Raw genomic sequence first — 14416 nt, 5'->3', positions numbered from 1 at the left:
CAGACAATCAGATGGTCAATCACATTTCAAAGCTCTTGTATAAATATCATTAGTTGTTTGATGGAACTCATTGTTTGTTTCACACCTGGCAAAGTATACACAGCATATTATACCGGTATTAGTGTATATTTATTACTGTTAATATTATGACAATGCAATTGTTTGTAACTGTCAGGCTTTATTCAGGAGAGGTTGTTTCTGTAGTTGGAGATTTGTTACTTAAGACAATGTCTTAAGAAACATAATCAGCCTAAATCATGTGGGAAAGTTTTTGAGTGGTGCAACCACTCCAAGGAACAGCAATGTCCGTGTTCACCTATGTATGTGTCTATGTGTTGGTTAATGAGCACCAGTATGACTATTTAGCACCAGTAGGGGGCGATGTTTGCCAGAAACAGAGAGAGGGATAGAGCTGCACTGTTGCCTGCTAATGAGAGAGAGAGGTGGGGTGTGTGGGGGGTTGCACCACTCAGTTCACACAGGTGTGATTTCTTTATAGTCCATTCAATGGTCTACTGAGTCTGAACACATTTTTGAAAATCAGATTTGAACCGTGTTCCTATAGGTGGTTTGAAATGTGATTCAAATCTGATCTGTGTTTTAGTTTTTTTGTATTTCTCAATTTACTTCTATATTTGTAAAGATGTCTCAGTCTGGACACTCGCCTGCTTTATACTCGCCCGCTGAAAATAGCAGATCTACAAGCTCACAACACTTCGTGGTGTGACATGTCGTGAGCCGGTAGATCTACTATTTTTGGTAACGTCTGATGTCTGAAACAAATCCGATTTGATCCCTTTCAAATAACCCGTGTGGACGCTCGCTCAGTCCTAAAGATTGTCTTTGAGAAACAAATCAGACTTGCCTGCAATCTTGAACAAAAGCCTTTGTGTCTGTGAGTCTGGCCTCCGTCTGGCCTTTGACCTTTCACCCCTGACCTCTGTGTTTCAGTCAACATAGGGAGCACTCTGAGAAGAAACACAAGGACAAGGAGCGAGAGAAAGTGAAACACAGCGGTGACAGCAGCTCCGATAAACACAGGGACAAACCCAGAGAAGACAAGGAGAGGAGGAAAGAGGACAAGGTTGGTTGACCATCTGCCTTCACTTTAAATAGCTGCTCAAATTTGGATTGAATGGAATCTTGTGACTTATGGTGACAAAACTTCAGACAGCTTAAGCAACCTAGCTGAAGCATCATACCTTCTTATTTTTTACAGATCAAATCGTCCCATGTCGACAAGCCCAAAAAAGAGAAGGAAAATGGATATGCAAAGTAAAGCGTGACTATAAACTATAGTAAATATGACTGAATTTAAAAGTCTGACGTTAGTCCAACGTACTTACATGTCAGATATTACACAAATAAGAAACTCTGGCAAAAATTAAGTAATTTATTGTTATTATCATCACAGTGCTGTACTACTAACATGAAGTTCTCTGCTTCTTTTCAAGTCCTCCTGCTGTTAAGAGTGAACCTGACGAAGACAACGGCTTTTACCCTTCTCCCAAACACCACAAACCCTCCAAGAGAGAATATGACGATGAAGAGTATGTATCATTCCTGATGATTCCAAGTAGCCTATTGTCTTTCCAATGGTTCCACCTGTATCGCCGTCGTAGCAACGTTTAACATTGGTTGTCTCATTTGTATTCATCTCTACCAGGAGATTCATGTTTTAATGTCTGTCTGCTGCTAATCTTCCGAACTACTAGGCCAGTCAGAGTCATATATCTTGTGCGCTCTGACAGACAGCAGTCCAAGTACCTCAATTCCAGAATATCTTTCAAATTGGTTGAGTCTCGGTGCGCGCGCACATTCAACGTACTCAGACTCAGTCAGTCTTAGCCCATTTGACTTCAGATTATATAGTGCTGCTGATGTTTTCTATTGTATGCCCCAAAACTAATATATACCGGTAGTCCAATATAGCACCACCTTCAAATCATAGCTATCATGTCTACAATACATGTACTAGCATGCTTGATGTTTTGGCTGATTTGAATTGGACATCACGGAATTAAAATGTAATGCAATGTGTGTGGATCAATCAATCTCTCAATCTATTAATTTTAATTTAGAGAATTTGACCCCTTTTTCCAATTGATTCCTCCCCACACACACATATTTGTGTCACTGCTGTCGTATCTTACTGACTCACGTCCCAGTGAAGAGCTCCCACCAGGACGATGTAGGGCCTTCGACAGATCTGCTATGTTTGATACTTTTGTGTGATGCTGTAGTATGACAGCATGTGTTGTTAATTTACTTAACAACACAAACAAATATAGAGAGATAATGAGAGGTTTCTGCCCGACAGCAACAATATTATCCTTTCAGCTGAGTATTGCTCACTTTCTCTTCGTGAAGGACTTGCTAATCGACTTGCTATAACCGACACATTTCAAATCACACCCTTTGATTGACTAGTGGTTCAAGCATAAATTGAAACAGGGCTTTGCGTGTTACAGAGACATTTGAATGACAGCACAATCAGATGGAGAGAGAGGTAGACAATGAATGTGTGTGACAGAGAGAGAGAGAGAGAGAGAGAGCTGAAGGCGGCAGGGATGATGATGTACAACTGGTAATCACAGGCTGCCCCGCCGTTTAATGGCTCTGGATTGTAATTACATTGCACGCAGTGCTGTCATTATTAGGGTGTGAGTGTCTTGAAAGATATAATCAGAGACTTTAGATGAAACCGAGACACCACAACTTGGATTCATTTTCTGTATCCGTATGTCACGTGGTTCCACTGTGGCTCTCAAATGTGGTTCTCAAAGTTGTGTCCAGGGACCCCCAGGGGTCCTTGACGGGGTTCCATGTGGTCCCCATGAGCCAAAATGTGATTCCATATTATAACATCAAAATCAGTTCAACCATATTCGCTCAAGGAACTCTTCTGATAATATCAGACGCCTTCTCAATATTATGTGGGTCTCTCAAAAGGAGGACAGCCCTACGGCGGCCATTTCCCTTGACGCGGAAAAGGCATTTGATAGGGTAGAGTGGCGTTACCTATTCCTTGCTCTTGAACAATTTGGTTTTAGTGAATCTTTCATTAAATTGATTCAGCTGCTTTATGCTAGCCCCAAGGCATCTGTTCTTACAAATGGTATTATCTCCCCAAGCTTTGACTTATCTAGAGGCACGGCCCAAGGAGATCCACTTTCCCCTTTGCTCTTTGCACTGGCGCTCGAGCCGCTCGCAGCCGCTGTTCGTAATGCTCCAGGTTTTCCAGGGATACAAATAGGTGGGTCAGCCCACAAACTCATGCTGTATGCTGATGATATCCTGGTCTTCGTTTCACAGCCTCAGAGATCCTTACCTGTTCTTTTTGACATCATAGAGTCGTTTTCCAAACTTTCCGGATATAAGGTGAATTGGGGGAAGTCTGAAGCCCTACCTCTGACATCCTATTGCCCTAAAACGTTATTTCAAGGTGACAAATTTAAATGGCCTACAAAGGGTATTACTTATTTGGGCATAATATTTCCCTCCCTTATTAAAGACATCATTGATGTGAATATGGTTCCTCTTTTGGATAAGTTTAAAAATGATATAGAGAGATGGAACCCTCTTTATATATCTTTGTGGGGAAAAGCTAATATCCTTAAGATGAATGTTGTTCCTAAATTTAATTATCTCTTACAAGCCCTTCCAATTAATATCCCGCTGAAATACTTCAAACTATTTGATAAATTATGTAATCAATTTTTATGGAATAACAAACGCCCTAGGCTTGGATTGAAGAAGCTGCAGTGGCCGGTGGACCAGGGAGGTCTGGGAATCCCAAATATTCTGCTCTACCATTATGCTTTCAGCCTGAGACATCTAGCTCACTGGTATCTCCCTCCTGAACGAGCCCCACCGTGGTCTCAGATAGAGAACCACTTCTCTGATAGCCTACCTTTGGTATATTTTACCACTGCTCAACTACCTGAGGTTGTTAGTGACCATCCCATTTTTCTCCACTTACGTTGGGTGTGGAAGAGAATGTCGCTTTTTTTCAAATTTAACTTATACCTTAACCCATCTTCCAGTATTTGGCTGAATCCCAAACTCCTTATTGATAGAAGACCATTCATTTGGAATCTATGGGTAGAAAGAGGTATTTTGGCTCTGAAAGATTTGTATGAGGGAGATACATTTAAAAGTTTCACAGAACTTGCTGATCAATATGGTCTTCCACGTAATCACTTCTGGAAATATCTTCAAATTCGGCATTTACTATTGACAAATGTAAGAGCTCACCCCAATATGCAGACAGAGTTTGACCTTTTGAAAACAGTGTTAGCAATATTTGGAACTGGGCATGAGGCGTCAACATACTATTCAATTATGATAGCACACCAAGGTCAGCCCTCAAGCGTAAAGAGTGTTTGGGAGGTCGATTTAAATCAATCCTTTACTGACGGTGAATGGAAGATGATTCTACGGAACTCAAAGAAGATGTCCCGTGAACTTAGAACCAGATTAGTTCAATTTAAAATAATGAATAGAGTCTACTGGACTCCGAGAAGATTGTTCAAGGCTAAACTCAGAGATAGTCCGGTTTGCTGGAGGTGTGATGAGGACCTCGGTACACTTATTCATGTATTATGGGAGTGCCCTAGGGTACAGACGCTATGGTGTGCTATTCATGAGAATATAATGCAAATCACAAACCAGGATATTCCTTATACACCGGCTCTCTTTATTCTGGGTGATCCATCGCCACTAAAACACCTCCCTGCACCTCTAGCTGACTGGATTCAAACAGCATTAATGGTGGGCAGGAAGATCATTGTTAAGGAATGGAAGTCTGAGGTTTTACCTCCAGCACATGTATGGTTCACTCAGCTCGGTACTGTGGCTGCTTTGGAGAGGTTATCCTTTAAGATGAATAATCAGTTGGATAAATATGATCTGAAGTGGGACGTGTTCCTCAGTCATGTTGCAGGTCCCTTGGTGTGATCCATGGTCAGGCAATGCCCTCTTGATTGTTTATTGTATTACTACACATTATGATACGGTTGATGATGCTGCGTTTGGTCGTGTAAATAATGTAAACTATTTTCACATTTTAATTTGATTTTTCCTTTTTTTTTTCTCCTTTATTTTAATTTTTATTTGTTTATCTTATCTATCTTAATTGTCTATCCATGAATACGTACTCTGCTGTTGTTGCTTGTGTTTGTATTGTAGGTCTTATGTTTTATGTGTTTGTAAAAAATCAAAATAAAGTACTGATCACAAAAATCAGTTCAACCATATTTTATACTTTGGCTATTTGATCTACATGCTCACAATGCATTGCTCAATATCACATTGAGAACGTGAAGATCGTCCATTTTCAAAGATTTTACATTTACATTTTCAAATGGGGGTCTGCTACCAAATATGTATGTATATGAGCCTCATATCACTGAAATGAACATTGGATCCTCTCTTCACAAGCCTTATCATCCTGACATAAAATTAGTATTTTTCAGACGGATGGATGACGTGGAAATGAACTTAGATCCTAACCTGTTTGCTACATCTGACCTTTGATATCATTGCTGTGAGGCAGAAATCACTTACCGTTATCTCCATATTTTAACTCTTGCGGGTTTTCGTAAATTAACGCCCTACTTGATCATACTACAGCGTCACACAAAAGTATCTAAAGTACACCCGACAGAGACAATATACTCCTTCCCTTACTGTATTCTTTTTTACAGGTTTAGACATTTGATATAATCTTCCAACGTATGCTCTTACTCTATTTGTTTACAGGTTTGAATACAAGCCCAAAAAAGTCAAGACAGAGAATGACAAAAAGTCTAAGAAGCGGAAACAGGAGTACGACGACGACGATGAGGTTCATCATCTTTTGTATAAATTACTTGGATGCAAACATCCACATAATCACTGAGATGCAATCTGTATTGTTTGTCTTCTCACACTTTCTGTTCTTTCTTTCTTCCTTCCTTCCTAGGACATAAAGCCTAAAAAGAAAATAAAAGACAAAAGGGGAGCTGATGGAAAGAAGTCAAAAAAGGAAGAGGAGGAGAAGTGGAAATGGTGAGATAGATGGGACACACACACACACACACACACACACACACACACACACACACACAGTCACACACACACACACACACACACACACACACACACGTTCCTCTCTTCCGTCAGGGGCTTCATAGATGCACAGTTTGTCTGGAGCAGTGGTTGCTGTGAAACAAGTCCAGGTTTTCTTTGGGATTTTGTGATAAGCACAGTTATTGCCACATTAATTAATTAATGCTTAATCAGCTCAGTGGCATTGGGGTTAGAGTGTTCGTCCCGGACATTGGGAGGCCGGGGTACGATTCCCCAGCTGGGTCATCATACCAAAGACTATAAAAAATGGTGCCCGATGCCTCCCTGCTTGGCACTCAGCATTAAGAGTTGATCCCTGCAGCATCCTAGTGTCGTGTCCAGGGGGTGCACTTGGACTTGTCAAGCTGTCTCAGGCTACAGAACTAGGAGGGGCTCCTGCTGTTGTAGGCAACAGGCTCGGCAAGGCTTACTACTACTACTGCAGTTATTGCAACAATATACTGTATTCAGTTAACCCATTCTGACCTGAGATCAGATTATAAAAAATGTCAGTCGCTCTTCGATTTTTCAAAAATAGCAGACCTACAAGCTCGTATCGTGCCACTCGGTGGCGCGATATGAGCTTGTAGATCTGCTATTTTTAAATAGCTAAAGCATAACATGATGCTAACACCAAAATGGGTGCCCGGTCAGAATGGGTTAAATATAAACTTGAAAATCACTTAGGTCATTTTCAGCAATGTTGATTGTCCAAATAAATAAGCAAGTAAACATTAATGAATACCGTACACAATAAAACAGGCAAGTTAAGATTATCAATACTCAAAAAAGCTCAAACTAATGTATAAGACTGTCTTATGAGCTTACAATGTACATGTGGGACTTTCAGAACCAGTTAAAGGGATTGTGACAAAGGTTAGGTTAGGTTTTCTTAGCTCAATTGCACCCAAAAGAACCTGAACTTTTAACATTCAGTAGATTCTCTGTGGTCTGGGGTTTTCTGCTGTTTGTGATGTCACAGCCTGTAAATCCCTTATATGTCAATGAGATTTGTCAGCAGATGTCACTGTTTTTTTTTTTTTGGGTGGTCCACAAAGAGGTGGTCCGCGGTCCGGTCGCGGACCGCGGTCCGCCAGTTGAGTACCCCTGCAGTAGAGTGACTGAATCTAGGGTTTTTCTAAAGTTGAAGCCGCAGCACGTCTATACATTACAATGTAATGTATTACATCAGTGTAATCGAAAACAAAACTGCTTCAACGATCTTCGTCCTACTAATCGTAGGAAAACTGGTTTTATTTCTATACACAGGAAGCCAATTTCCCACATACAATAGGGCTGCACAGTGTTTTCTGTTGTCATGGATGGATATATTGATTGAGTGATTGAAGTATTTATTAACAGTATGCAGAATAGGTATATTTCAAGCACAACTCAATACGAAACTGTTAACTGTTGACGACAGCATTAATTACACTTGTTTACAAGAGGGTCCACCATTTTAAATTCATCAGAACATTTAGAGACGTGCAAATATACACGTCTATATAACAAAAATCAGGAAATCATCATGAAAGGTGAAAAGGGGTGTAGGGCCAGTTTCGAATAGCATCCATCTGTAGGTGCCCTTTGAGAGCAGTTTTGAAGGAGTCTTAAAGGAGTTTTAAGACGTCACATGTCTTAATGGCTGTTGGTAGGGCGTTCCACATTTTGGTGGCATATATGAGTGAAATTAATTTAGTCCCTTGTTTGTGCTGAATCTGGATTGCACATGGTTTGTTGAACTCCCTCTGGTGTTCTGGGTGTGGACTTCGTTGACGTTGTGGAAGTATTTAGACAGGTACATGCCATGGGTATCTTGGTGGTGTATCGAATCTTGTGGACCAGACCCATTGCAAGATGCTGTACTCTGTCGTCAACCCTAAGCCATTCCAACCTGTCAAAATGGGCAGGGGCGAGGTGGGTTCAGGGAGCCTGACCAGTTTGTTTTGGGAAGTCTGGAGCCTTGCTTTAAGGGCCTTTGAGGTGCTGTGGCACCAAGAGGTGCATGCATAGTCGAAGAAACCTTGTACAAGGGCTCCTGTAAGAAGGTATAGGGACAGTCAGAGATATGATTTGGGCGGATATCATTTACGACTAAGATAGTGGCAGAGATATGATTTGCTCCGGATTGATGTTTTTTGATTTGATATGGAGATATTTGAAAGAATTGCTTTAAGTTGACTATTTACCAATTGATACTCCTATAGTATCTCCACTTTTGTACAAATTAAGGAAAGACATGCGCTGTTTTCCAGGAAACAGGAACTATACTTGAAGAGTGAAGACATTGAAATATAAAAAAAGATATAGGTTATTTGCTCTGTAATTAGTGGAGCAGCTATTAACCTGAGAATGAAAATGTTCCAGCTTAACCTCTCAGCCTACTGCAACTTGAATGCACCTGTGTGAGACAAACAGATATATTGATTGATGACGTTTCTGGTAAATGCACAGCATGCACCATGCACAGCAAATCTGATAGGGGCAGCTAGATTATTACAGTCTAGGACTATTACAGTGTGTGATACAGATACTAGTGCAACCTATAGGAACTGTCTGTGGGTGAGCCGAGGAGGAGGACCATGTTCTTGACGGACCGGTCCGGGTCAAAAGTAAACACATGTTGGGGTCGGATATCGGCTTTCTGTGAGCAGCAGCAGGATTATATCCATCTACTATGGGTGAGGGTGACAGACAGTAAGCATTTCGCATCCGAACTGCAGTCGGCAGACAGTCTCGGACTTTATCCGTTCCAAAAAAGACATTGAGAGAAATAGAATCCACACCGGGCAAGCAGAGGACAGTCAGCCTGTGCGTAATTCATCTGCAGTGCTGCTGAGCCGCTGCGGCTGTAGGCTACTGTAGCCTGGCTCCAGCCCTGAATCGCTATTCGCTAGTATCGCTACCATTACAAATATAATGTCTGTCCGGAGACTCCGGACGATTCAAACGAAATGAAAATGCAGAATGAATGTCAGGCTACTGCGGCTGAAGATCAAGATATCATATGTGTGTGAATTGGACCGGGGGAGAGAATCATAATACATTGTTACAATCTGTCTGGGTCTGGCATCAAATCGCCGCTGCAGGTTGCTGATCCGGTCTGGTTCTAAAGAGCGGACACGGAAACGGTGCGTTCATGTGTGTGTGCGTGCTTGGTGCTTTATCGTGCACACGCAGAAGGGCGGGATCTGTACCGGATCACGCTGGTCACCTGGGAACTAAAACCAAGGCTTGTAAACTTAAATGGGTGAATTCACGTTTCTGACAAATGATCGGAGAGTTGTTGTTGTCAGAGGATTTATGGAGACGCGGCGGTGATATGATGTGGACACGACGTGTTGTCGTTAGCGGCTTGTGTCGCAGCAGGCTGCTCTCCTCCCCGCCTCTGCCCACCAGTGCGGCCGGCGGTAGCGCGGTGCTGTCGGTTGTTTTGGAGGGTCAGCAGACGAGGAGCTTGACCGTTGGAGCTGGATGCTGCAGGACCCTGCTTGCCGTGCCCTGCTTGCGGTGTTCTACCACCGCCAAATACGACTTTACAAAAAGTTATGTTATGTTATGTTATTTTTGATGAATTGAACAATGTGGACCCTGTTGTAAACAAGTGTAATGCTTAATTGGGTCGTCCACTCACAGTTAACAGTCTTTGTATTGAGTTTGTGCTTAAATTGTACTGTAATTCTACAAACTGTTAATACACATTTCAATCAATCAATCAATCAATGTTTAGCTCTGGTCCATAACCTTCTACTGCTTCGATTCTGCCTGTTATGTTATTTAATGTTAAAGGTTTTATGACATTCATTTTCATTTATTTTTATTTTTTATTTTAGGTTTTATGACCTCAATTACACCCAAAAAACCTGAACTTTGAACATTCAGTGGATTTTCTGTGGTCTGAAGTTTTCTTTGGGGTTTGGAGCTACTTTTGAGCTACAATGAAAACAGGCAACACAGTGAAACAGTGACATCTGCTGGCAAATCCCATTGACATATATGGGATTTGCAGTAAGTGATGTCACTTACTGCCGGCAAATCAGAGCACCTGTTTGAGCCAGAAAACCCCAGATCACAGAAAATCTACTGAATGTTAAAAGTTTTTGGTGCAATTGAGATTAGAAAACCTAAAAATAATAAGAACAATTCCAAAACCTTTTTTTTAATGTCACAATCCCTTTGTAACTACTTTGTGCATTACAGAGGCTAATTATATACGCACAAAAAATATTAACCACAAGTAGTTGTTAAACGTTTTATTTGGCATTAATATATAAATAAATTCAGAGTGATGAGTAGGTAATAAAAACAATATATGACCAGGGAAAACGATTGTCTTTGTCCGTAAACATACAGGAAAACTGGTAGACAAAGACTCGCACTCCACAAAAACTTTAAGGAAAACTCCTTCGACAGAGAGTCGGAGACTAACAAAATATATTTCTAAAATAGGATAGTCAGAGACTATAGCATTGGATCACAAGATATTATCTGTAATGTTTGTATCAGGGCTGCTTCTGTGCTATGAATATGATACTAACGATGGTGGAGTCAGTGCAAGTCTTTTTCTACCAGTTGTCCTTTCGTCCATACCAGGGTGGTTCCCAAACTTTTCAGGCTATGACCCCACAAAAGAATCACATTTGACCTGGGAACCTCACCACCGTGACAAGCACTTGAGGCATTACATTTAGTTTGATTCGGTTCCACAGATACATATTGTGAAAATAGCCGAACTACAAGCAGAACTTTTCACCATTCTTGCCTCTTTCTTAGGTAGTATTTGACAATTTGGTCAATGTTGACCATTTTTGATAGCATAGTTTGTTAGTTACTTTTGATGTAGCAATGGACTTAGTTATTACTTATTAGTTTATTAAATTGTTATTTAGAGGTACGAAAAAGGTCTTAAAAGTCCCCTCCAATAATGTTGGGACCCCTAATTTGGGAAGCACTGCTTTAGGCTCCAAGTGTACCTTTGGAAGGTGACTTGACCTGTGCTTTTGTGTGCCACAAAACGTTTGAAACCACTGGTCTGAAGCGCCCATTACCTATTCTATTAGGGTGAATTTGAATGATATTTCTGTCTCTTTCGTTGGTGTTGTTTGTATGAACAGGTGGGAAGAAGAACGAGCTACAGATGGGTCCAAGTGGCGTTTCCTTGAACATATGGGTCCTGTGTTCGCTCCTGCTTATGAGCCCCTACCAAACAAAGTCAGATTTACCTACGATGGTTAGTCTGTGTGTGCGTGTGTGTGTGTGTGTGTGTGTGTGTCTACAAAATCTGTAGATCTGCTATTTTAACCCGAATGTTTAAGCCTGGGTTCCGGCCTGATTCACTGCGTTCTGTGGATTTGTTTTCTCACTCGCATTTCATAACGTCACCCGTTGCGTAGCAACGTTGTTGTTGATACGTCAGCCATTGCCACTCTATCCATGCTTCTCTCTGTTGAAAATAATAGCGCCAGTTCGAGACTAAACCTACGGTAAAAAGTAGTCCACTGTCAGATTCAGTAGCACAAAAAAACTGACGGCTGTGCGGGGTCAGTTTAGTGAATGATATGGGGACGTTGCAGGGCAACAGCAGTAGCTGCCCGGTGCGCATTGATACGACGTTAAACTAAACTGCTGTTTTTCCCCCAACCCGCCACACCACAGACCAATCAGAAGCCACGGTTCCATTTCACCCTTTTACATGTCCCGCCTACCTTGGAGATAGGACCCTTTCCAGACTGAAGGCTCATACATAGTCTGGATTTTCGGTGGTTAGGTGACCACCGAACTACAACATGACGTAACGAGCTGCGGTGAAGAGCAAGCCACCGCTCCAGCCCTTCACGGAACGCAGCTCCAGCTCCAGCCCTTCACGGAACGCAGCCAATCAGGCTGGAACCCAGGCTAGGCCAATTTTCCGTGGCACAAAACATTTTCAAATGGGGGTTCGCAGCCAAATTCATATTTTAACAAACGAGTGTGAGAACTACAGTGATTTAATGCATTTTTATGTCTTAATGGGTTACGGTGCGAAGAGGTGTTGTACATGAGATAATGCTGTTTCAGGTTGCACCGGTAGCTGAGTGGTTATTGGTTAAGACAAATGAATATACTGTGAGGCAGCGGTGCAATAGCTCCTTGAGAGATGAGCCACAGCTTACACACACACACACACACACACACACACACACACACACACACACACACACACACACACGTGCACATATAGATTGTTTATTGGCAACATTTCAAACTCTTTCAGAACCAAGCCATTAACTAAAATCGAATCATGTTGATCCCCGGATCTACATGCTAATGGTTTTATATGCTAATGACTTTACATGGTAATTTCGTTTTGAGTGTCGCTACCCCCTCCTATGCACAGCTTTGTCTTTGACTCTGATGAAGTCCGCTAGGTCTAAACGTTCTGTATAGGCTACTTAGCACCTAATAAAAGGCTCTTAAAACATTTTGACCTGAGATCAGATTCTAAAAATGTCTTCTACATCCTGACAGTTTTCTGAAAAAGCTGTTTCTATGTCAGTCGTCAGTAATCTTTCAAAAATAGCAGACCTACAAGCTTATGAGCTTGTAGATCTGCTATTTTTCAATAGCTAAAGCATAGCATAATGCTAACACCAAAATGTCCGTGCTGCTCCGGTGTCCTCTCCTCCTTCTGCACAGCTTCGTGTGTTTGTGTGTATGAGCACGGACTGTGTTTGTAAGTAATACATCAATATATCTTTAATCATACATCATTACCATGAAAATAATTAACAATATTGTAACACAGTGAGTAATCCTGCCTCTCTCTGATCGCTGAGGAACATAATGTAACATACAGTAGTTACAATCTCTTTACCGTCTGCCCCGTCAGAAAGCGCTTGCAGAATGACGACCCTTTCACCAGCACAATGAAGCTGGGAGTGCCCGCCTTGACCAAACACCTCTCGTGCTGCAACGCCGTCAACAGTGACGTCTCTGGGTCGACCCGGTATAGAGTCTCCTTCTCGCGGTCGTCTAAGAACAGCTGGAGGCTTTGTGGGCGGTACTTCCGGTCTGTGTCCCAAGGCGGAAGCTCCTCTCCGAACATAACGGCCAGGTGGTCCGAGAAACGAGCGCTTTCGCAGAAGGCCGAGACGACGTCGCTCTGTCGGTGTTCTGGGTAGAGGAAGAGCACGGGCCAGTGCAGGGCGCCATGCTCGTCTAGGAACACCCGCGCCCCCGTGGCCTCTTCACGGGAGCCGAGGCCGTCTGGAGTCAGCTCTGCCATGGTCCCCGTGGCCTCTTCACGGGAGCCGAGGCCGTCTGGAGTCAGCTCTGCCATGGTCCCCTTGGGGTCTCCGTGTTCGGGCCTGTCGTCAGCTCGGAGGAGCTTGATACCTCGCTTCCGTATTGCCGTCAGCAGATCCTCTCTCTGACTCTGATCCTTCTTTTCCTTCACTTTGGCCTTCCTGGCGTCTCTCTCGGCGGCTCTCTTCCGTTTGTCCGCGGCCGCTCTCATCTCCAGGAGCTTCGCGTCAGCGGAATGGGCCTCGAGTCCGGCGTCACACCAGCGGACGGCCTCGGCAAAGCGCCGTAGTTCCACGCAGCACTGAGCGCCTCTGACTAGCGCTTTGAGATGGCCCGGCTTCACCTTCTTCGCGGAGGTCGCGTCGTTCAACGCGGAGCGCACGTTGCCGAGGTGGAAGTGCGCCGCGGCCCTGTTGGTGAGAAGGACGGCGTCGATGTCCCGGTCGCTGCAGTTCTTCTTCAAAGCCGCCGTGTACGACACTATTGCCTTTCGGTAGTTCTTCTCTTTGAAATGCGCGTTCCCTTCGTCTTTAAGACTCGTCGCCTGCTCCTCTGGCGTCCCGCCGTGGATCATAGCTTGAAGACATGCCATGTCCGGATGCTTCACTGGGTCTATCTCTCCAGGGGAGGTTTTCATGAAGATGGGCATTTTATCAAACTCCTCTTCCCAGTTGCTTTCGCTGAAAGCATTTTTGTACTTGTGTGTCTTGAAAGCATCCATGAATATGTCCATGCCATCGTCACTATCGTCCTGCGGCGCGGGTGGGACCATTGTTCCACCAATCACAATGTTTCCTTCTCACCTTTTCTTTCGTATAACGTTTTTCTGGAGCCACTTAGCGGTATACCTTGTTTAGTGCGACTTAACGCGTAGAACACGGAAAGCTTCTTGTACACGCGAACAATACACTACATTCAGCCTTCATGTGGCCAGCCAGTGACATCAGCGTCTATGACGTAATTATGACATCATGATGTATCTACAGTATGAGATACAATATTATAATGGCCTCGTGGGACC

At 43.0% G+C, this 14416-nt stretch overlaps 2 protein-coding genes across 2 annotated transcripts in view; one reads left to right on the top strand and one right to left on the bottom strand.

Annotated features, from left to right (window-relative positions):
* The window catches only part of top1b (DNA topoisomerase Ib), a 41211-nt gene that overhangs the window by 4919 nt on the left and 21876 nt on the right, over positions 1 to 14416 (top strand). The window contains exons 4-9 of the mRNA XM_083768307.1: positions 952 to 1084; positions 1220 to 1275; positions 1455 to 1550; positions 5764 to 5848; positions 5966 to 6051; positions 11226 to 11341. Of these exons, the coding sequence (XP_083624433.1) occupies positions 952 to 1084; positions 1220 to 1275; positions 1455 to 1550; positions 5764 to 5848; positions 5966 to 6051; positions 11226 to 11341 (572 nt within the window). The remainder of the gene's footprint in view (positions 1 to 951; positions 1085 to 1219; positions 1276 to 1454; positions 1551 to 5763; positions 5849 to 5965; positions 6052 to 11225; positions 11342 to 14416) is intronic.
* LOC310861291 (tetratricopeptide repeat protein 4-like) lies at positions 12950 to 14167 on the bottom strand (the record flags this gene model as incomplete). The annotated part of the gene is made up of 1 exon (XM_083768689.1): positions 12950 to 14167. One exon carries the CDS (start codon positions 14165 to 14167, stop codon positions 12950 to 12952), a length of 1218 nt encoding a protein of 405 aa, XP_083624815.1.

The sequence above is a fragment of the Protomyctophum parallelum genome (genome assembly GCF_964188405.1).
Source record: "Protomyctophum parallelum genome assembly, chromosome: 7".
Taxonomy (NCBI): domain Eukaryota; kingdom Metazoa; phylum Chordata; class Actinopteri; order Myctophiformes; family Myctophidae; genus Protomyctophum; species Protomyctophum parallelum.
The sequence above is the reverse complement of the archived record's forward strand: the minus strand, read 5'-3'. Positions and strand labels throughout refer to the sequence as shown.